Genomic DNA, 22430 nt, shown 5'->3' with positions numbered 1-22430 from the left:
CCTCCTGGGCATCCAGAATTCACTGGCAGACAGTTTCAGCAGGCATTTCACCATTGATTACAAGGGGGAGTTACATGATTCAGTAGTAAACAGTATCTTCACTCAGTGGGGAGCCCCCACTTGGAACCTGACCATGTGGGCTCCCCAACCTGTCAGGAAGTGCAAAATGTACTGCTTCAGAGGAACCCAAGGTCAGTACTCTAGAAGTGATGCACTCTTCCTGTCAACAGATCACTTCAGCTATGCCTTCCCTTCCATCCCACTACTGCCTTGAGTTCTATTAGAAATTTGATTAGATGGGGCACAAGTCATTCTCCATCACCCAAGATGGCCTGAACAATTTGGGATTCCAAGCCGCCTTCAAATGTCATCCTCTCCACTTAACAGCATTTGGACTTTTCTGGATCTCTTGACCCAGAAAAGTGGTAGGGTAAGGCATCCCACCCCAGATGCTCATCATCTCATGGCTTGGTATTTGGATTGGTGTCGCGCCTAGAACATTCCTTCTCTGAAGTGGTGAAAATCATTCTTAATAATAGCAGAAAAAACCACCAGAAAATGTTACCTAGCCAAGTGGAAATGTTTCTTTGTCTGGGCCCAGCAAAACCATACATCTCCACCAGACAGTGGATATTCCCGCTCTTTTGGACTATCATTTTACCCTCAAGATGGTAAGATCTTGCCCTTAATTTGCTATGGGTTTATCTAGCAGTAGTTAGTGTGTGGATTCACCAGCAAACGATGACTCTTTATCCAGCCAGTAACAGTCCAGTTCTTGAAGGGACTGATCGGAACCTTTCTGTCAGTAAAGAAACCATCCCCCCACTGGGAACTTAATTTAGTGCTTTCGGCATTCACTAAACCTCCTTCAAAGCACTCATTTCGCATTCCGTGGCTCACCTGTTAGTGGAGGTCACCTTCCTCATTGCCATCACCTTGTCCAGGAGGGTGAGTGAACTTGAGGCCTTAATTGCCAATCCTGTATGCACAATATTCCATAAGGATAAAGTCTTGCTACGACGACACCTGAAATTCACTAAGATCGTTTTGAAATTTCACGTAAACCAATCAATTCTCTTACCTTTGTTTTTTCCCAAAGCCCCATGCCTCTTGTGAGGCGAGTAGACTTCATTTCTTTGACATAATTTGATCTTTGTACCTGCAGAGAACAAAACAGATTGAAAATCATCTAGACTGTTCGCTGCTATAGCAGAATGAGTACTAGGACAAGCTGTATCCTCTCAGAGAATCTCTAAGTTGATTTCTGGCTGTATCATACTCTTTATCAATTGGCACAGCTGCCTCCTCCACACTCAGTAAATGCTCACTCTACAAGGGCACAGGCAGCCTCAGTAACATCACTTCAAGAGGTGCTTCTGCTTAATACAGACAAGGTGTCTACATGGAGTTTCAGCCACATGTTCTTGAGACTTTATGCCGTGGTCCAGGACTCTTTCACTGACACATCCTTTGGGACAGCTGTTCTGCAAGCAGCTTTACCACCTGCATCCTGTCCTCCTGTCTGAGTACTGCTTGCCCATCACCCACCGTGAAATACACATTAGGACCAGCACTTGACAAGGAAAGGGAAGATACTTATTGTATCTGGAGTTCTTTGAGATGTGCGGTTCCTATCTGTATTCCAGTATCCGCTTTTTTCCCCTCTGCTTTGGACCGTGACCTGATTTGCGTCAGAGAAAGAACGGGATGATGGTCAGTCTCCCCTGCCTCTGTTTTTGGCATGGAACAGCAGGAGAGTTGGGGTGCAGGAGCAGGCCAAAAAACACTACTTACAAGAATTCTCTGGTCACAGGTGCCTGGTGTGCATACGTACTCAGTGGAATAGAGATGGGAACTACACATCTCTAAGAACTCCTGTTTACAATGAATAACTTCTTGTCGTACTGGACAGGGATTCAGTAGATTTAGGTTCTGCTCATCTTTGCCACAAACTCCAGTGTGACATTGGGCAAAACCATTAACTGTGTGATGCAGTTTCCCATCTGTAAACTGAGGACACTTCCTCACCTCTCAGGGTTGTTGAGGCTTATTTCGTTATATATGTGAAGTGCTTAGAGACTACAGTAATGAGTGCCATACAAAAGCTTAAAATTGAATGCAGCTTTTTATTCTGCAGTTGCAAATGAGGCCTGAGGTGAGTGAGGATGCATGAGACAGAGAAGGGATGAGAAGAGGCTCTAACTCCTTGCCTCTTCACTGAAGGTCACTCAAACTCTCCAGCAGAACTGAAATTCAGCATTTTGTGGACTTCTTTATTCTTAGTCAACGTGTGAATAGAATAGTTTCTCCATGTATGTTCTAGCTGTTCTCCGTTCTCCAACATCAAACTGAATTTGCTGTTTTCACAAGGAACGCTTGCTGCTCTGAATGGCGAATCTAATCATGGTGGCAAAAAAGATTTCCTGGAATCCACCAAAGAACGTTGGTTTTTTTGGGTGTGTGTAGGGGGGTTGGTTTGTTTTTTTGTTTTTGAAGTACAGGCAGCCCTGCATACTGCAGTTGCTGTCTGATGGATATAGTATGGATCTGTGTGCACTATTCCATTGGACAAGAGTCCTGTAGTTATTGAGTGCAGTAGTGCCTGCAGTTTGTGTCTTTCAGCCCGATGTTCTTTTCGCATAATCTGGGTTCCTGGTGCATTCTGCATCCTGCAGAGAGGAGTTCACTGGGCTACAGAGCAGCTAGCTGTGCTGACTGTACTACTTTGCTTTCTGTATCACATGGGCGGAGTTGGAAATTAACTGTGCTCAAACGGTATCTGTTACTTACTCGTTTTTTAAAAAACAAGGTGCCCGGGGAAGTGAGCAGCTATTCATCACGAGTACTGCTACTCAGTGTGAAACCCAATCTTCCCTCCTCCCTCACTGCCAAAAGAGGAGCCTGATGTGGGCAGCAGCCACTCAATTCCTACACAACTGCTACTTGCAGCACTTCTTGGAAAACAGACACATCTTTAATCTGAGAAAATAGCTAAATGAGTCCTTGTAAATTCCTCCTTCAACATGTCCTAGAATCAAAATGTAGAATTCATGTGCATGGCTTTTAAACTCTTGCTCTGTACTATTCCACTATTGTCATAATTCCTAAACTTTCTAGAAAACTAGCTGTAACCTGGCTTTTGATTCTGTTGCTGTCTTTAATTTTAGGGACCAGCAGCACCAACACAGTTGGGGGTACAGTGAACAGCCAGGCACCCCAGTCTCAGCCTCCTGTCATAACTTCCACCCGGAAAGGGACTTTCACAGATGACCTGCACAAGTTGGTAGACAACTGGGCCCGTGATGCTATGAACCTCTCAGGAAAGAGAGGTGGCAAGGGGCATAGCAACTATGAGGTAAGAGATTTCCCGCTTGAACATGCATGGATGGAGAGCTGTCACTGCTAACATAATTTGTTGTCTGAATATCAAAACACATATGGAAAGAAGAGTTTCCATGTAGCCAGGCCAAAATAGTGCTCTAGGAGAGAATGAGCCATAGCTTACATGTGGAGGGCTCCTGCCACCTGTTCTTCAGGCACTAGAGTGGGGAGAGTCATGCTGTCTTTTGAGAAGCACCTATTTAACTCAGTTACATGAAAGGGGCTGTGAATGGAGGGGAACTGCTTCAGCCACACTTAACTTTTCTTGGGGGCTGGGTTTTCTTTCAGGGCCCTGGAATGGCAAGAAAGTTCTCAGCACCAAGCCAGCTATGTATTTCTATGTCATCCTCCCTGGGTGCTACGCCTCTCTCTGCAGCATCAGCTACCTCTCTAGGTCACTTCACAAAGGCTCTGTGCCCTCCACAGCAGTACGGTTACCCAGCCGCGCCCTTTGCAGCTCCCTGGAGTGGGACAGGTAGTACAGCACAACCACCCCTTGGTCAATTCCAGCCTGTAGGAGCTGCCTCTTTACAAAGCTTCAACATCAGCAACTTGCAGAAATCCATCAGCAACCCCCCAGGCTCCAACCTGCGGACCACTTAGCCGGGCCCAGAGACTGCTGGGTAGAACTTGGGACAGGAGATGGGGAGGGAGTTAAGGCTACTAGTGCTGCACTGAACTGGCAATTTCTGCCAGAATGGGAATGAGCTTCCCTTTTCCAACCATTGCTGTCAGCTCTCAGTAAGGAGAGATTCCCTATGTCTGAAGGGGGAGGAGGGTGATGAGCGTGAACACTCCTGCTCTTGTATAAGATGAGCAATGAAGATAGAAGTCACTGGATCAATGTGATTTCACTGTAAAAGTACTTCTGTTTGAGTCTGAATCCACATGTGCAGAGATGGAGAGTTTAGTCTTAGCATGAGGTTTTAACACACTTCTCATCTTCCCTGAAGAATCAAGGCCAGGAGAGAAGCTGTCCAAATCTCTCTCCTCTCCCCAAACAATCATCCTTACCTCCTGAGTGATAAGGCACACAAATGGACTTGCAGTGCAGCCCATGCTTGAGAGAGAGGTCATTACTGCTTTAAGTAAAAGATATTAACAGCTTTGACTGCAGCATTAGAGCAATTTAAATTGTTTAAAAATAATTTTTAAAAAGTTCCCTGCGGACATGTACTTACCATCAGTTTTGATGTGGAAACACTGTGATATATAAATGTTGTTGGACAACAGTAGTTTAAAAATGAGTGGAAAATAGAGGGTTAAAAAAAGTTAAAAAGAAAAAATGGAAAAAAAGCTAGCTATATCCTATACTTATTGGAGACACTTTAACTTTTTCCTTTGTATTTTCATTGTATTAGATAAATGTGAATGTAAAATTGTATAAATTAATGTACTTGAATACTTGTCTGTTCTCCCAGTATGCTTGCTGGATATTTTAGTGCCTTGGACTTTTATTGCTTCTGCAGTTAGCATCGCTTTCTCAGCAGATCCCAGCTGGTCAGAGAGCAAGTTAAGGGAAGAATGGACTATTTTGTACCTAGTGACTGAGATACCAAAGGGTTAACTAAGTATACTCATACTGTAACTTAGATAGGGTAGGTGCTGGAAGGAGGGAGAGCCATTGAGGCTATAGGTTGGAACAGAGCTTTGGGTGGTGGGGAAACCTGTCCATGTTGACAGAGTAAGAAGTTGATGGCACAGTGCTAGTGTAACAAGGGGTGATAGGCAGAAGTGATGGAGGGGAAAGAGGAAGCTGAAGTGAAACTAACAAATATTGCCTAGAGCCTTAAGAGAGCTGGATCAGAACAGAGGATGGGAAGAAAGTGCATATTTTGGAGTTCAGCTTTAAAGGTGTTTTGACTATTAAGCTGTGATATGGAAAGTGGCTAGGTGAGGGTGTGTATGGAGGTGGAGCCATTACCCTTAGGGGGATGGAGTTATCTGCTGGGATTGCGTTTCTTACCTTTTTTTATCCATTCGTGCTAGGAGTAGACTTTCCTGGTGCAATGTCCATTGCCGGCAATGGATGCACTCGAAACAGCCGGCATCAAGGAATTCCCTGTTTTAAGCATGCAGAGGACTTATGATTTTGTTCACTCTAAAGAATTCAAACTGGTACCAGGACCATAACTAACTGTGCCATCTTTTAGTAGCTGTATTGTACCTTCTATTGCTCAACTCATTTTCACTTTTTCATACTGAAAAATACTGGTTCCCTGTTCGATGTAATAATACTGCAACCAACCAGTATTACTTTGTAGTGCTGCAACAAGCTGTGAAGGGTCAAAGTACTGCTTCCTGCTACTTGGGAGTAGCTCCGTGGTGTCCTGGAAGTCCCTGCACCAAGGAAACCTTACATGAATTTTCTGTGAGCACTGCTCCCTTGTGGGGGGGTCTTACTAGGGAATTTATACTTTCTGTGGATGTTTTGCTCTTGTCTCTTAAACAGATCCTGTGCATTTGTTTTTCTTTCCCTTTACCTGGTTTTGATGTTTACAGCAGCTTTGTCAGCCAGGATACCACTGGCATGTATAGGCTGGAAATGAAGAGTCTGTGGGTGGAGGCTAGTGGCAAGGTGGTTGGGTTCTAACAGTTGCTCAGTAGATTTTTTTTTATTTAAATTCTTGGTAAATAACACAGGCACTGTAGAACCATAGAATGAGAGAAAAGGTCTCACCGTTGTGTATGTGTGGTTGGAAGAGGAAGAGAAAATGTCTGCTGGTAAAATTTAATCAGAAAGCCTCTGCTTTCTGGTTAAAATGACTGGAGAGGAGGCTCCTGAATACACCAAGTATGGGTAGGGAAAACAGTGCTCTCTGTAATGGAGTAATTATACGGCTGAAGCAGTAACAGGAGTGGGGCAACACTTCGTGGCAGAAGAACTGATCAGCTGAATGCAGCACATGGTTATTTAATTATTTTGATTTAATAAGTTTGAGGTCGTTTTTTCACTTAACGTTATGCAAGAACTGGTTTTATTTACCATTGATTTCCCTCCTGTGGATGAAATAACTGAAGTCTAGAGGAATAAACTAATGCTACTGAACTGTTAAATTATTTTGTGTTAATATTACACTTTGAGTACCTTTTTTCCACATAAAATCTGTTTCTGAATTACAAATGTTTTCTTTACATTATTTAACGATGTACACTGTAAAAAAACAAATACACACAAATAAAATGAATTCAAACTTTGGGCTTCCGTAGCCGTAGTTAATTGTATGTTTTGCACTAAATCCAGGCATTGCGCTTCTTGTAGGATTGCGCTTTGTGCTGCAGTTTGTTACCTTTGTAGAATATTTAATGAAATCATTCAAATAAACCAAACCTGCTTTTGTTGAACTGTGGGTTTTCATTTTCAGCTGGTCCCCACTTCTCCTTTCTCCTGTCACCTGGAGTATTTAACTGCAGATGGGCTCCTGTTACCTCACCACAGGAAAATACTACAACCCACTCTGAGACCCTAAACCTCTCAAAAGCAGTGATCAGTAACAATACTCTCTGCCCTTTACCAGACCAGAGATTCTCCAAGTAGTATGGAACAATAAGGGACAGTAAGTAGATACAGAAAATAAATTTCCACAAAATCTGAGTCAACTTTGAGGGAGGCAAAGGCTAATTCATTTTTTTTGACATGCAGCAATGAGAATCTCTCCTGGTGTGATTTATACTCATTCATAATTTTTTTGAGAACTGGCAAGTTTCCCAGTTTACTGGAAATTAGCTAATATCCAATTTATAAAGGTTTCATGCTGCCTCTTGGCATTTCTGTACCGAAGAAGAATCTGTATCTGCTGAAAAGGTTTTTTTCCCACATGCTCAGGGTCTAACTGAGCCACCAAATTTGGGGTCAGGAAGGAATTTTCTCCTGGGTCAAACTGGCAGAGACTGGGAGAGGCGGGGGTTACCTTCCTCTGCAGCATGGGGCATGGGTCATTTGCAGGTTTAAACTAGTGCAAATGGTGGATTCTCTGTAACTTGAAGTCTTTTAAACCAGGATTTGTGGACTTCAATAACTTGGTTAGAGGTCTATTATAGGAGTGGGTGGGTGAGCTTCTGTGGCCTGCAATGATCATGATGGTCCCTTTTGACCTTAAAGTCTGTAAATCTGAAAAATCTCCTTTCTGCAGTTAGTTTTGCTCTTGTTTCTCTGTTGCTGTGCCCCATCCCCATCCTTCTCCCTAGAAGCAGGATGTGCTTTCAGCAGTGGGGAGAGAACTTACAGAATTACTCTATTGCACAAACTTCTGGCCACTGCCAAAAGGCAGATGCTTTTTTGTTTTTATTTTTGTTGAGGGTCCTCTTCAAGGAGCCATTGTGGAAGCTAGGAGGGGGTACTGGAGTTGAGGAGCTAAACTGTGACAATATGCTGATTCATTCTGTGGTTTGGTGCAGTCCTCCTTGAGGCGCTGAGTTAAGTGGGCATTTCAGTGATTTGCCCCAGAAGAGGCACTGTTACTCAAGATGTGTGTTGTGGAGAGGCTTTGGCTGCAGAAAGCTTTTTTGACTTTCTAAAAAATCATTTGTAACCATTAGTGAATTTCTTTTAAAAACTACTTCTGTTTTGATTCATACCATATTAAGCTGTGGTCGTGTAAGAACTCAAATCAAGCAAGTGCAAGTCTTGTGAATACAGACTGAAAGTCCTCTAACGAGGAGCAAGGTGTACAGGTGATACAGTGAGATGGGACATTTCCCTCTATATCTGCATCACAACAATGCCCCTGTACTGTGGCCCGGGTCAGACCACAGTTGCAGGAGCCTGGTCCTTAGGAGTTCAACAATGTTCAGAACCTGAGTCTATAACCACAATATTCCTTGGTTAATTTTGGGCTGCCCACATGTGCCCTCTGCAAGTTTCCTTTCTAACAAAAGTGCTGTATTATTTCAACAGTGTGGATGTGTGAACTCACACTATTGTCAAATACTGAGTTTTTTTGTTGACATAGGCATTCTCCTCCCAGACCTGTGGTGATCCCAGAAAGGCTGTAGTAGTGAACTGCTAAATAACACTGGTCGACTTCAGCTGTACTTAGAAGGTCTTATGCATTCTCTCTGGAGACACTACAAGAGTTCCAGAATTAGCTAAATGTTCTAGGAAGATGTGTTGGATGTGAGGAAAGCTTCTGCTAGTAAAGTGTGGGCTACTGAGGACATTGGCCTGTACTCACTCCTACAACTAGCTTCTTGCTGGAAACTTGCTGCTTTTGAGAGGTAGGAAGTATATGTGTGGGAGAGAATCATGAGGATGGGTAGATGTTGAAAGGAGAAATGTGTAGTGGGAGCAGCTGCGAGGCAGAGGAGCACAAAACACTCACTAAATCAGTCCAAATTATTCACATATGCATAAATCTGCTCAACCTCCCCTCCCACTGGCTCATAGCATTGTTCCTGTATGTATTTTGTTGCTGGACAAGTTACTGTTTCACACGTGGCACTAATGTTAGTGTGAGACTGATCCAATTAAATGGACTGAAGAGCTACTACTTGATTGGAACTTTAAGTTCATCCCATTTAGGCTAGTGATATTACTTTCCCACCCTTCAACTGGAATTGAAGTATCTGATCATTTTTACACCTTGTCACTTTAGGAGAGAAATCTTCCCTTTTAACTAAGCTAGACTGATTTTTGGTTTTAACCTGTACTTCCCCCTTACTCATTAGGTTGCTCTTTTTCATTTACCTCTTGCTGGTGAAGTGCTGAGGGCTCAGAATTAACCACAGCTGCACTTCCAGTGAGAATGAAGGGACAAGAGAGGGTGATAACCACCTTGCTCTACAGCTGCTTGTTGTCCCTGCTGCCCACCTCTTAGAGGTGTAAACTTGTGCCACTGATCTCCAGTATTGCCCTCTGTTGCTCTCTTCACATTACTGCTGTCTAAATAGAGTAAGTTATTTTAGATTCTCTGATCACTGTAGATTTCAGAATTATAAAATGGGATTTGGCATCTTGGTTAGGGATTGAGTTTTCAGTTCCACTTGTAAGGTTATGGTACAGACTTCTGTCTTCCTCAAGAAAGCAAGTGGGTTTTAACACTGAGTTGCATTAAACCATGAGCTGTTACTGTAACAGGAATAAGTCCCCTGCCCTGGTGACTGTTTTATCTTCCAAGTAAACATGCTGCTGCCCCCTCGCAGAGTTACAAATTACATTACTCAACTAATGCTCTGATTTCGCATATTTATTCACATTTTTCCATAAGATAAGGGGATAAAGTTTAGTATAAAAACAAGTACCTAAAAAGAACTAGTCAATCTTAGTCCTTTGTAACACATCCAGCCACATACTAATGTCTCCTTTCAAATAATTCTTTCCAGGATCTGATCTTGCTGAATGTTATCCACATTAAGGGAAACTGCATTTCATCATAGAGGAAGTAAAGTAGTAGGGCACCCTTCAGTTATCAGCGGGGAGTAGAGTTGCATCTTGTCATTCCAAAGGAGTTAAAATAACAGGCCCCGGCACTGGGCAGGCTCCCAAACTGCTTGACTCAAGAAGAAACGATGCATCAAACTTTTTAACCACAAGAGGGGACATCAAGCACATTATGAGGGGCTAAAGTAAGTAAAGAGTTATGACCGAAGATTGTCGATCAGCATTGCATGAAAGCCACAGATCTAATGCACCAGATTTTCCTTTGTGTTTAAACAGGTTCATGATATGCTTCTGAAAATATGGTTGTAGTGCTCAAATAATCACGAGGAAACTAACATAATTCAGGTGCTGTCCTGTCTGTTAGGAGGGTTCCAGTTTTCTTTTCTTCATGCCTTGGCTCTTCCTGTATGGGCTGCACTCTGCTGAATAAGACAACAGGTCCTTAGTAGGCAAATTATTCTGCTCTTCTGCTTCCAAAACTTACCTATGTTTTTCAGTGCTTTTTCTCCCTCACCTAGAAGGGCATGTAGGATGGCCAAGTCCCTTTTCTGGGGAGATCTGTCTCCCATTCTCTCCCTGAAGGAGCTTAAGTCTTATGTTCAGGTTCTGGTAAAAACAAAAAAAAAAATCTCTCTTCCCCCTTACCCTTAACAGCCCTCCAATATTGAAGAAGAAAGTGCTAGCTGGGGTTTGAAAGTGTAAAACAGTCCAGGGGGGAGGATAGCCATGTACTTCACAGTGAGAGAATCACACAACTGAGTTCCATGCCAGGACAGTTACTTAGTCAATGTGCTGGAATGTGTGCAAAGTGTTGACAAACTTCATTGTGTTCCCTGCTCAGTTTCACATGCTGCTACTCAGCACGATCACCTGTACTTTCTTCCACAGCTTCCTCCTGTCTACATTTCACTGTAGCCACTTACGCTCCTTTTACAGTACGTACCTGGTGCACCTTGGTTGGAAGAGGGGTTGTAAGGCCTGTGCCTAGGGGACACCTGCCATTGTGCAGCTCTCTCGTATGGTTTCTTATGGTTCATTGTTTGAGGGGTCCTGCTGCGAGTCATCATGTGATAGTGTCCAAGAGGTGTTGTAGGAGCCTGGGCTGTTACAGCTCCTTTTTTGTGGCTCTCCGTATCACTGAGAGCAGTGGTCTCCAGGGGAATGTCCCAAAGTTCAGGGTCATCTGGAACAAGTCAAAGACATACACAACAAGACAATAGTATGGCAGCTCAGACAAAGAAGCGCAATTCCAGTACCAGTGCACCCTTTCCTCACTTGACCCCTAGAGGCGTTAAACTATAAAGGAGCTTGCTGTTAGTTTCCTTTTGCCTATTCATTCTAACTGAAACTAAAAGGAAAAAACACACTGCCCCAGAGAAGCAGACACTTCAAGGGTTTTGTCTTGCAGCTACAGGCAGTAAGATGGAAGGAAGTGCAGCTGGGCTTGTTCTGCACTTTGCTTTCAGGTCTAGGGTTAAAGAACACATATGCAGCCCTAACAGACACTACTTGCTGAAAAGAATCTGATCTCACATGTATATGCACCAAGACTGGAATCTGTGTGAACCCTAATGGCTACAAAAAAAAAGGTTCCTAGAGGCAGGTTCCCTCTAGTGACCCTCTAATTGTAGGGGCTGTTTTATCACTAGGAGGGGTTTAAGTATGTGGCCATGAATCAACTCACACCTCTCCCCATGTCTTTCCCCCCTCTAAGGGTTAGGGTTGCCACATCCTATTGCTAAAGTAAAGATGGTGCCTATGCCACTTTCCCAATCCCTTCATTAAATCCTACCTTCACCCCTGTGAACTAACATTTTGCTAACCTGCAAAGAACTCCTCTTCTGCAGCTGGTTCCTGGTGTGCTGCTGCTGGAGTGCTGTGTTTCACCAGTGAGGGATAAGATGCTGCTGGGCACAGGTAACAAAGGGGAGCTATTAGTGCCAGAAATACAAAAGGACACCACCTAATTTCCAAGGGGGAAGAGAGCCAGGTAAGATCAGAAAGACCAGCAGCACCTGATCCCAGATACTAGGTATCCTATAGCCACTGCTTGTCTTTGCTGGACAGGTGGGTATGGAGGGGGTATTTGTAAGGCTTACTGAGGACAAGGGAAACATCCTGATATTTCTTGCAGCATGAGCAGAGGTTTGGTGTTCAGTCTTTCCTGTTGCTGCTCTACAGCAGCACTACCTAACGTTTCCTAAGAGGACATGGGGCAAGTTTGGTCATGTCCAGTCTAAGCCCACATCCCTGCCCTATAGGGAACAAGTTTTAAAAATGACAGATTTCCTTATTTTATAGCTTCCTTCACTCAGGCAAGAGGTGGTAAAATTAGGCAGCTGATGAGGGGTTAACCTTGTCAGCCATGCTTGTGCTAGGTGGGGGTGTGTTTCTACACTAGCACTTTTGTCAGTCAGGAGATGGAAAAAAACCCACACCCCTGCCAGACATAAGTTACACCAACAGAATCACCAGGGTAGACCATGCTATGTTGGCCAGAGATGCTCTCTGGCTAACATAGCTACCCCTTGCTTGTTGGGGGTGGTTTAATTATGCCCAGGGAATAGCTCTCCCCTTGGCATAGAGCAGGTACATAGGAGACCTTACAGTGGCGCAGCTGCAGTCATGGCTGTAGCATAGACATAGCCTAGGTGGTTGGACTTGCAGATTTGCAGTGGTGTCTCTTACCCTGTTTGTTGCCTGGATTGGCTACTGCCAGCTGTTTTTTCTCCATTTGCTCCCGGAACTGCTGCTGAAGCTGCTTCTGTCGTAACTTCCGCTGGTAAGTGGCATCACTCCCACAGACTAAGGTGATGTTATGTCTGTCCCAAGAAATAAACACACAGTTGGATGGTGACCAGCTACACTTACACATTAGGAAGAGGGATGCTTATAGCAATAGCACGCCAGGGAAAATACAATAGTAGTTAACACTTGGATCACACCTTCCACTGAAAGGGCCCCCATGTCCCAACACGCTTTACAAGCATTAACTATTTACAACTTCAGAGGTGCCTAGATGTATAAACTAAGGCACAGTGAGGCCCTGTCCAAGTTCATACAGGAAGGCTCTGGCTAGAACCCAGCTCTCCTCTCTCAATCATTTACACAAACTTACCCCTTACTCCAGTAGGAGAGACTGATTTGAATTAGGTATGAGACAACGTTTATCACACTTTGTAGTAGGCTTTGCACTTTAAGCTCTGTCCCATGCAAATATTGCATGTGTAGGTGATTATTAGACACCTTGTGTGGTTATGTGCAGGCAGAAGTAGAGATCTAACAGCCTTGGACCTTCCAGGTTCTCCTCGTGCCTGCTGCTGAGCTGCTGGACTCATGTACTCTCTGGCTTAGACAGACAGTGCTATGCACCTTGTAATTCAGCACTCCCTTATGATTGGATGCCCCCTAAAAGCCTATTGCTAGTCCCTAGAGAAATGGATGGTATAATAGCTATGGATCAAATGGGATTGTCTGAATTAAGGAGAGAACCAGCTGTAAGCTCAGGGAGCTCCCCTCAGGACGACTCATACATGCTCCTGCAGCTACAGGGAGATGGAATTTTGGGAGTGACTGGGGGAGTCTGTATATTTTAAGTGCCAAGAGTGATTAGAATGGGTGCTGGGTGCTCATTTATAGTACGATACAACTAATAAACTAAAAAAATTCTCAGGTTAACACTCACCTGGAGTTGTTTTGCTGTTCCTGCTCAGCTGTGCTTAAGGAAGCCACCTCCTGTCCAGGTCTACATGGGGACATGCTCTCACAGTGCTGGGGTTGCCCTGCACTCTGCTTCTGCAGACAGCTACTGTATCTAGCCTTCTCTATTGCAGGCTCCAAGTCTTGCCTTTTTGCTTTGGCCAAATCCAGCTCAGGAGGCAGCTAGTACAAATGGTCAATGGATAATGATTCAATTCCCCCTCCCTCATCAACTCAAAAGTTACAGATTCAAAGCCTCTTATAACAACATTTCATGGTTTGTGTGTCTTTCTCTAGCTGCTCTTAAATTAGTTTGGGCAGGCTCTGTCCTTTCCCATTTGCCAAGCACTGTTTGGGTTCTGTATTCTGCAAGGAGTTAATGTGGGTGTTTGCAGAGCACCATCATTAGTGTCAGCAGCGTTTGTTAGCTAGCACTGCCTCCATACCAACACACACGAGAACTGTAAAATAGAAAAGTAGTAGAATCTGGCCAATCCCCATGGTATGGAGGCAGGCAAGGTAGTAAACCCCAGCTATTACAATAATGTTAACTTCACAAATGTGTGCACAGACATGGATTAGATCTGGCCAGAGAATTGTCTTCATCCTGCAACGCAGGAGTGGAAAAATACACCCCATCCTTTAACTGCGCACATTTGGGGAGGGCGGCTAGACAGAGCGACAGAGGAAGACACTGTACCACCCAGCCTGGACGTGTAAGTGCAGAAGTCTAAGAAGATGGCAATGTGCTACTGACACTAGCTTAGAGCAATTACCGTACGTATCTCTGAACCACCGTTAGCCATGGCAAATAGCAACCCCTAACTGAAAAGCCACAAAGAGATTTATTCTAATGAAAACTGCTCCAGCAATAAACAGATTTCACATGTGAATCACATTCTAATAATTTATATTACAGAAAGTGTAACTGATTCAACATACAGCAATCACCTATGATGATGGATACCCTAGAAATCTTTACATCATAATACTAGTGAAGAAATAACAGATGAGTGAGGATACTGAGAAGGCATTAAGGGTTATAGTGGATGTGCCAATAAAAAGGGAAATTCCATGTAAAAAAGTAAGTATTATTCTTCCGTGTTTAGCCTTAGTTAAGTCAAAAAGCTTATGTCTAGCTTTGGGTACCACTCAAGAGACAAACCAGAGTGTGCCCTGAAGAGAGCAACAGAAACTGTAAAAGGTCTGGAAAAAATCAGTCTGAGACAAGATGGAGACCTGGGCATGTTCAGAATCTGGGAAAAAGACAAAAGACAGTAATTAAAGGGGTGCTCTTATAAGGAGTGCAAGGGCCTCATCTCATAATGAAGCACAAAGTTTAGTAGAACTCTGGCCTCAAATACTTTGCTTACGGACTGGAGACTAAATTTGCAGGGCCATGGCCCATTGGCTTCAACCAATCAGTTCCCCTTCCAACTCTTTCATTTTTGGTTTTAAACATTAAAATGTCACTCTAGCTGTCTCTGGCCTATTAAAACCAGCCAACTCTAAGACAATCAAAATATAGCAGAGATCCCTCCTGCCCACACACAATTTCAGAGTTTGCAGTTTCCATATTAATTCCACAGGAAGCTGCAATACTGCATTTCAGCCACCATGTGGTACTGAGTGAGATTATAAATCAGCACCTCCAAGCCAACCCACCTGATTCCAATATGGCACCCTCCAACAGGTACTGCTGGCTGCTTCTCCTGGCTCCTTCCCTAAGATAAGCATGGCCATGGCTCTACTTCTGTATACAAGACTCTCTGTAAACTGGAACTAAAATCTGTGGCAAGCCCTTCTCATTTCTGCAGTATACTGGAAATTCTATGGTAGCTTCAAGTATATCAAAAACTGGAGAAGTTTTATTATAGTAAATATAAAAATGAATAATATAATCAGTACAGTAGACCAGTGCAGTGTTACATTCAGTTTATTTTTCTTAGCCTCTAAATTTTCAGTTGTCTGTATGCTGAAGATTTCTGCACTGGTATTTTGCAAGCTGTCAGGGAGAGCTGAAGCTCTCGACAGCTGTGTAAGGGAAAAGCAGTGGCTGCCAGCACTTTGTTTAGACTAGAGTTCCCACTGTGCCCTACAAATGGTGAAGGTGGACTAGGGGCGGTACTGTGGGCTACTATATGAAAAATTTCTAGTGTAAAAAGCTCTACTGTACATAGCACAGTACAGTGATTTGAGTAACTTGGTTTGAGATGAGCCTGGAAATAGTTCATCCCTGTCTACACTAGTATTTAAACTATTATCATCAAGGGTGTAGCTGGACCCGCTACTGGTAATGATACAGAATGGTCTGGTGCTCAGGTATCATTTGATGGGAATGGTATGACCACCTGACTAGAACAGAGTAAACAAGACCCATGGAGAGAGAGAAACAGCAATGGACTTCAGCATCAGAATGGCATTATTTTGATGAAGTACTGGGAAAATCTTTTACAAAGAACAGTTCAGACAAACTAATTAGCAGCTAAGGGAGGCTGTGGAATTATTGTCACTGAACACATTCTCTCACACACAGCTAGCAAGCATGGTTTAGAAATAATGATTTCCATCCCTGTCGATACAGGGGGATGGAACCAATGACCTACTACAGGTTCCTGGCAAACTAAATTACTCTGCTTTCTTCTTCTCCAAAGCCACCCATATCGCACCTGCCGAGGAAGTTTATTCACTGATCGCAGGTAGTCTTTGTCCAGGATGCAGTTTCCAAGAGCATTTCCAAAGCACCTGAGGAACAAGAGAGCCTGCCATGACTGAGAATAACATTTTATTCTGTGGAAACGTGCAAGCAGAAGGGCAACATACTGGTTCTCCACTTACTTGAGTGCCCTCTTCAGTCCATCTGTCACTGCTTCTTTCCTTGCCTTTTCTAGGGACAAAGCTTTAGATTTCAGGCCCTCACTCACTCCATAACCCACATCTTCATGGTATGACCCATCCTGTGGGGTGAGTTTAAAAAAAAAAAAAAGGCAGTACTGTTGGAACTTTTGCTTTCACGCACCTGCCTATATATCTCTAATGTGGATTGGTATTTATTCTATAGTAAGCTCAGCTTTCCAGGGGTCAACAGGACTGTCTAGTTTGACACAGTAACATGGTGTGTTCCAGTCCAGCTCCACACACACTAGTACCGTCATTCATGGTTCTTAAATAACTAGCAGTTCACTAACAGATGGAGCAAACAAAAATACATCCATTTACCTTGAGTTGAACTTTCACAAATGCACAAACTCCCACATAGAATTTGCCGTTGTTGAGATCAACAAAATCTGGGGAGAGCAGGAAGGAGATAGAGTTAAAATGGAGACCTAAACAGTATATCACAGGGTGAAATTTCTGTCTCATGCTCATCTTCCTAGGCCTGGTCTACACTTGGAGGGGGAGGGTTAGTGTAAGATATGCAACGTCAGCTACAGGAATAGCGTAGCTGAAGTCGAAGTATCTTATTTCAACTTACCTCCCATCCTCACGGCGTGAGATCAAGGGCTGCGGCTCCCCTGTTGACTCTGCTTCCGCCGCTCACCCTGGCGGAGTTCCGGAGTCGATGGGAGCGTGTTTGGTGATCAATATATCACGTCTAGATGAGACACAATATATTGATCCCCAATAGATCGATCGCTACCCGCTGATCCGGTGAGTAGTCTGGACGTACCCCCAGAAAGCTTAAACACTACGCCCTGGTCTACACACAAAATTTAGATCGACCTACCTTCCGTGCCCCGTGAGCCATAGTTACACCCCCCAGTGTACACATGGCTAGGTCGACAGAAGAATTCTTCTATCTACTGATGCCTGAGAGAGGGATTACCAACAGCAACAGAAAAACTCCTTCATTCGTTCGATGGCCTTATAGAGGCATAGTTGCAGTGCTGCACCTTTGCCACTACAGTGCCCATAGTACAGACATGCCCTAAATGTGAACCACCTAAAAGAATTTGTTTGCAAAAGTACCTGGTGTGAGGTTGGGGCGGGGAAGTTTTAAAACTCTGCTCAGGCAACTGGCTATCAGAAAAATCAATACCGCTAGAAAATACCAAGTTTCTCTATTCTGATTGGCTGGTCACTCCACAGCATCTCTCTCTAAGAGAGATGGTCTCACCTGCATACTGTTTGATTCACCTTAGATCAGGGGTTGGCAACCTTTCAGAAGTGGTGTGCCAAATCTTCATTTATTCACTCTAATATAAGGTTTCGTGTGCCAGTCCTACATTTTAACGTTTTTAGAAGGTCTCTTTCTATAAGTCTATAACAAACTATTGTTGTATGTTAAGTAAATAAGGTTTGTAAAATGTTTAAGAAGCTTCATTTAAAATTAAATTGAAATATGGAGCTCCCCGGACCGGTGGCCAGGACCCGGGCAGTGTGAGTGCCACTGAAAATCAGTTCGCATGCCGCCTTCGGCACACATGCCATAGGTTGCCTACCCTTGCCTTAGATCATTACGATTTAGTTTAGTGTTAGTTAAGTTTATTAGATGCTATAGATTGAAAATAGGCATCTTGCAAAGCAAGAGCCGTGAACCATATCTCAATACACTCAACTTTCTAACTATAAGGATAGTTTACCCAAGGTGGTTGTGGAATCCATATGACTGGAAGTTTTTAAGAACAGGGTTAGGCAAAAGCCTGTCAGGGATGGTTTAGGTATATTTGATCCTGCCTCAGTGTGGGGAGATGGACTAGAAGACTTCTTGACATTCCCTCCAGCCCTGCATTTCTACCATTCTTATGAATATCTCAACATCACCAGTCTAGCTAGGGCCACATTATAGTTTCCAGTCCTGTAGTGACTCATGCATGGTTTTTCACCCTGTTGGGAAGCTCCCTTGTTCCTGAGACCTTAATATAGTCCTAGCAAGGTAGACAGTTCCCCTTCTGAGACCTTAGCAACCTGCTCCCTTTACCACATGTCAATGAATAGTACTGGCGAAACTAATCCTATCTCATGTACAAATGGGTCAAGGGTGGAATTTATGTGGACAGCACATCTCAAAAAACCACAGTTACTGTAGGGACAGTTGAGTAACTATTCTTTCCCTTGGGATCTGTTGATACTGACCCATAACAAGTGACACTGCATCAAAGTATGGAGTGACATGAAAGGGTTGCACTCTATTTCAATGTCATGAGAAAAAGCTAGCGCCAGCAGGCTGTCAGTCCCTTAAATGTTGAGGATCCACTATACTGACACTGTTCTAACAATGTGCTTCTCAGATCTTTGTAACTCTCTGGCTTTCTTATCAGAATTCATTACTGAGGAAGCTAGCACCAATGTTCCAATCACCAGGCTGAAATGCTGGTGCAGTTTAGGAGTTTCTCACTGCAATCTCTTCACCTGACTTAGACTCTCAAAGTGAATGTGCTGATCTTTCAGTACTGCACTCTGTTGTATGAACCTCAAGTGTCTTCTCCAACAGATGAAATTGAGGTGGCCCTCCTCCTTTCTAGTGTGAGGGGTGAAAATGATGCAGACCAAGCATCAATATGGATTTTGTCCTTTATTAAGGCACTTAAAAGCACTGTTCATGGTCACCATTGTCACACTGCACAATGCAGAGAGACTACAACTAGTCTTTTTACTGGCAACAGCCACAACATGAATGGTAAATGAAGAGAGACCACTAGGCCTGAACCATGTAAAATTGACCAGAACCTAAAAACATAGGGACAGGGCCAATGGAGTTTGGTCCCAAACAAAGCTGCAATAGTGTCTCCTAACAATTAAGAGTGCAAACTTAACTAGCCACCCTAAAAAACTTAAAGGAGAATAGGCTGAAGAAAGCACTGGGGATATTGCAGTGTTTCAACTTGCTGCTCCTGCAGTGTTCAGAAAGAACTCAGGGCAGTTAGGATTGGTCTCCTTTCTGCCATCTGCACAATGCACAGCATCAAGGAGTGTGTGCATGGCTCAATTAGGCACTGTTAGCCAAAACTTTCTGAGTTTGTGCACTTGGCTACAGGTATCCCAAATATGGGGACACATATGAGCAATTACCCGAAGACTCTCAAGACCTGGATGCTGATCACAAGGAAGTATTTTGCAGGAAGTTCCACAGTTGAAGTGGGGGATGCATAAGTTTTGAGATGTTTGTTTGTGGGTAGCAGTTGCACATGGTATTGACAGTTGGCTCAGGGTCTAAGTTCCCTCTAAGCTGCGCAGCCGCACAGCAGCCTATTAAGTACCGTGCAAGCACTCAGGGATGTGGGCGGGAGAGATGCCTCTCCCCCCCCAGTCCAGGTGCTGCTGCGGGGAGGGAGAGAGCTAGGGGAGTCCTCTCTCCCTGCTGTAGCCCCGGGGCAGCTTGCACCTCAAACCCCTCATCCCCAGCCAGAGCCCTCCTCATCCCTACCTCAACCCTATTCCCCAGCCCTGAGCACCTCATCCTTGGCCCCACCCCATAGCCTGCACCCCCAGTCCTCATGCTCCCACACCTCAACACTCTGCCCCAGCCCTGAGCCCCCTCCCACACTCCGAATTCTTCGGCCCAACCTCCGCCACATGAATTTTGTTGTGTGCACCAATATGGAGGCGATGTCACATATCACCTCCATATTGGTGTACATAACAAAATTCATTGTGCACAGGCGTGGGAAAAATTAGAGCTCAGGGCTGCTAGGATTAAGCTCGTGGAAGAGTCTAGATGGAATGCTTTGGCCCAATCATCCCCACTTGGCTGAATAAACTCATTTTCAGTAATTCAGACATGCCATTACACAAAGTTGAGCTACTGAACATAAACAAGGTTTTCTTTACACACAGGACAGGGGTTTCACTATTACTCTATTTTGCTTTCTCCTAACTGTCAAGGAGCCTGTAGGCTCCAAAATTTAATCTGTGTCTTTTACAGGGACTGTCACTTTGAAGACATGTTTCCTGCTGTTTCAGCTGAACAGGTTCCAGGAAAGATGGTTTCTCAAACAGGGACCACATTCTACCACTTTAGAGACCCTCAGTATGAAGCAATAGGAACACAAATCCTCAGAACCTGGAAAAAGATACTCACCAACATTCTGCTGAGTGACCGAATGAGCCCAGCCATTGTAGCCAAACATCTCATTGGCCAGACTGATGACCCTGTGACCCTCAATATAACAAACCTGAAAAGAGGAACAGTGAATTTTAAAAAGGCCTTTACAGTCATAGCTGTACCACACTAAGAAACCCTGTTAATTTCAAGAAACATTTGATGGCCTGTGTGCAAACAATGAAAAAAGAGCTGGTCCCTTCCAAGCCCAAGCTCCAGAAGAAGATGGCACAACTGAGAGAGGCAGATTTAGTGAACACAAAACAAAGGGGAAAAAAAACCCGAATAATTCATACACAAAATGTAGCATTTATATAGTGATTTACATGTTCAAAGTACTGAACAATTAATACCGCCCAACATCCTATGAATTACGTAAATATTATTTCAATTTAAAGGATGAAGCAACTGAAGGAGAAAGTTAAGTGACTTGCCAAAGATGTCAAGAAATCAGTGGCTGAGCTAGGGACAGTTTCTTATAGTGATGAATTCTCTCTCTCCCATTCCCCACCCACAATGTTTCTGCATACACACTTGTTTGTACCTTCTGTCCTCCACCAGCCTGCCGGCTACTGATGTACTCTGGACCCAGCCTCTGACGCAAGGCATTCTGGATGGCCTGGTATTCATCTGCTGTATACTGGTACTTTAATAGAAGCATAGCAGAGTCAGATAGCTTTAGTTTCTTCACTCTATTAGCTCCCCAGCACCTGTTTCATCCCATTTTTCTTTATTCCAATCTTCCCAGAGAAGATGAGTATTCAACACTCATGCTTCAGGATGTAAAGGATAGTCAAAGGGCTCAGGAAGGAAGTTACTTTGTTCCATGGGGTAGGTGTATTATGCTGGTGATATTGCTTGTTTTTGCAAAGAACTAGATTAGATGGATCAATGATCTTTGTTAAATTCTATACAACTTTTCTCCAGTTCTCCCAAGCAGCAAACATACCAATTACAAAGAGAGAGAATTCAGACAAGCACACCAGTCTGAAGGAGTACCCTTGCTCCCATCCCTATGAAATCCTACAGCAGTTGTAACATGTGCAAAGTCCAGTCCAGGCTGCAGGGGAATGAAACATAGAAGGAATCTCTATCAGCACCACTCATATTAGTCAGAAGATCAACTAGCTGTCGCTACTTATTGCACTGGCAGAAATGTTAGCTATAATGTATACACACTCTGCAACAGATACAGATAGGCTTAAGTATGTGTTCATGAATGTGGCGTGAGTGTTCCTGCTCTGCACCGATATAGGTGTGTGCAGGGAGAACTGAGTTCAGTTCCAGCTCCTTTCTGAACAGTAGTGTAGATGTCTTTTTCTACTCAACAGCACCACGCTTCCCCCTAACTAAGGAATGGAGCTGGCCTTGTCCAAAGGGAATCTTCCCTAAACCTCAATCTTGCTGCTCTATTCACCTGTAAAACAAAACTTAAGAGTGGAATTTTAAGGGATCCTCAGAGCTGTGCTAACTCCCATCCTGCCAGGCAACATAATTCAGCAAACAGCATGAAACTTAAACAAAAAAATTCTAATGCACAGTCATGAGATTTTAACATTTAGATTTCAATGTATTGTTCCATTTAACTTTTTTTAAGGAATAACTGTCCGTTTCTTTTTCTGGCAGTTTTACAGAAATATACATTAGGCAAAAGGGAAAAGAGCATTGTGTACCTATATACAAAGACATCATATTCATCAGCTAACTGAAGAAATAATGGCACGGATAGGAGAATTCACCATGCAAGGCCAAAGGAAAACTCTGTCAGTTTCTTCCAATGGTGGAGTGAAAACAGCTACCTTCTCTCCACCAATAGAGGAGAATGCATGTTTTTATAAGTAAGCCTGCTGCATGTCATCCACTCTTAAGATAAACCAGTCTGTGACGGGGCGTACCTACCCTGCACTGGTTCAGAAAGGGTTAACCTCA

At 43.7% G+C, this 22430-nt stretch overlaps 2 protein-coding genes across 4 annotated transcripts in view; one reads left to right on the top strand and one right to left on the bottom strand.

The window, feature by feature from the left end:
- WNK1 (WNK lysine deficient protein kinase 1) overlaps nt 1-6726 on the top strand; it is a 179363-nt gene extending 172637 nt beyond the window's left edge. The window contains 2 exon segments of the mRNA XM_030549258.1: nt 3168-3355; nt 3670-6726. Coding sequence (XP_030405118.1) covers nt 3168-3355; nt 3670-3984 — 503 coding nt within the window. The 3' untranslated portion in view covers nt 3985-6726.
- A 2756-nt stretch (nt 6727-9482) lies between these two features.
- The window catches only part of RAD52 (RAD52 homolog, DNA repair protein), a 28638-nt gene continuing 15690 nt past the window's right edge, over nt 9483-22430 (bottom strand). Inside the window, exons 3-12 of one of the 3 annotated variants that reach the window (XM_030543076.1) lie at nt 21046-21147; nt 20481-20574; nt 16679-16746; nt 16298-16416; nt 16129-16204; nt 13446-13642; nt 12449-12582; nt 11584-11667; nt 10704-10943; nt 9483-10179 (exon numbers count right to left, since the gene is read on the bottom strand). In XM_030543076.1, the coding sequence (XP_030398936.1) occupies nt 10121-10179; nt 10704-10943; nt 11584-11667; nt 12449-12582; nt 13446-13642; nt 16129-16204; nt 16298-16416; nt 16679-16746; nt 20481-20574; nt 21046-21147 (1173 nt within the window). In that variant the 3' untranslated portion in view covers nt 9483-10120. Of the gene's footprint in view, nt 10183-10703; nt 10944-11583; nt 11668-12448; nt 12583-13445; nt 13643-16128; nt 16205-16297; nt 16417-16678; nt 16747-20480; nt 20575-21045; nt 21148-22430 lie in introns of all 3 variants that reach the window. The other 2 variants (XM_030543065.1, XM_030543070.1) reach the window with 2 other exon arrangements.

Source organism: Gopherus evgoodei, chromosome 1 (genome assembly GCF_007399415.2).
Source record: "Gopherus evgoodei ecotype Sinaloan lineage chromosome 1, rGopEvg1_v1.p, whole genome shotgun sequence".
NCBI classification, from domain to species: Eukaryota; Metazoa; Chordata; order Testudines; family Testudinidae; genus Gopherus; species Gopherus evgoodei.
The sequence above is the reverse complement of the archived record's forward strand: the minus strand, read 5'-3'. Positions and strand labels throughout refer to the sequence as shown.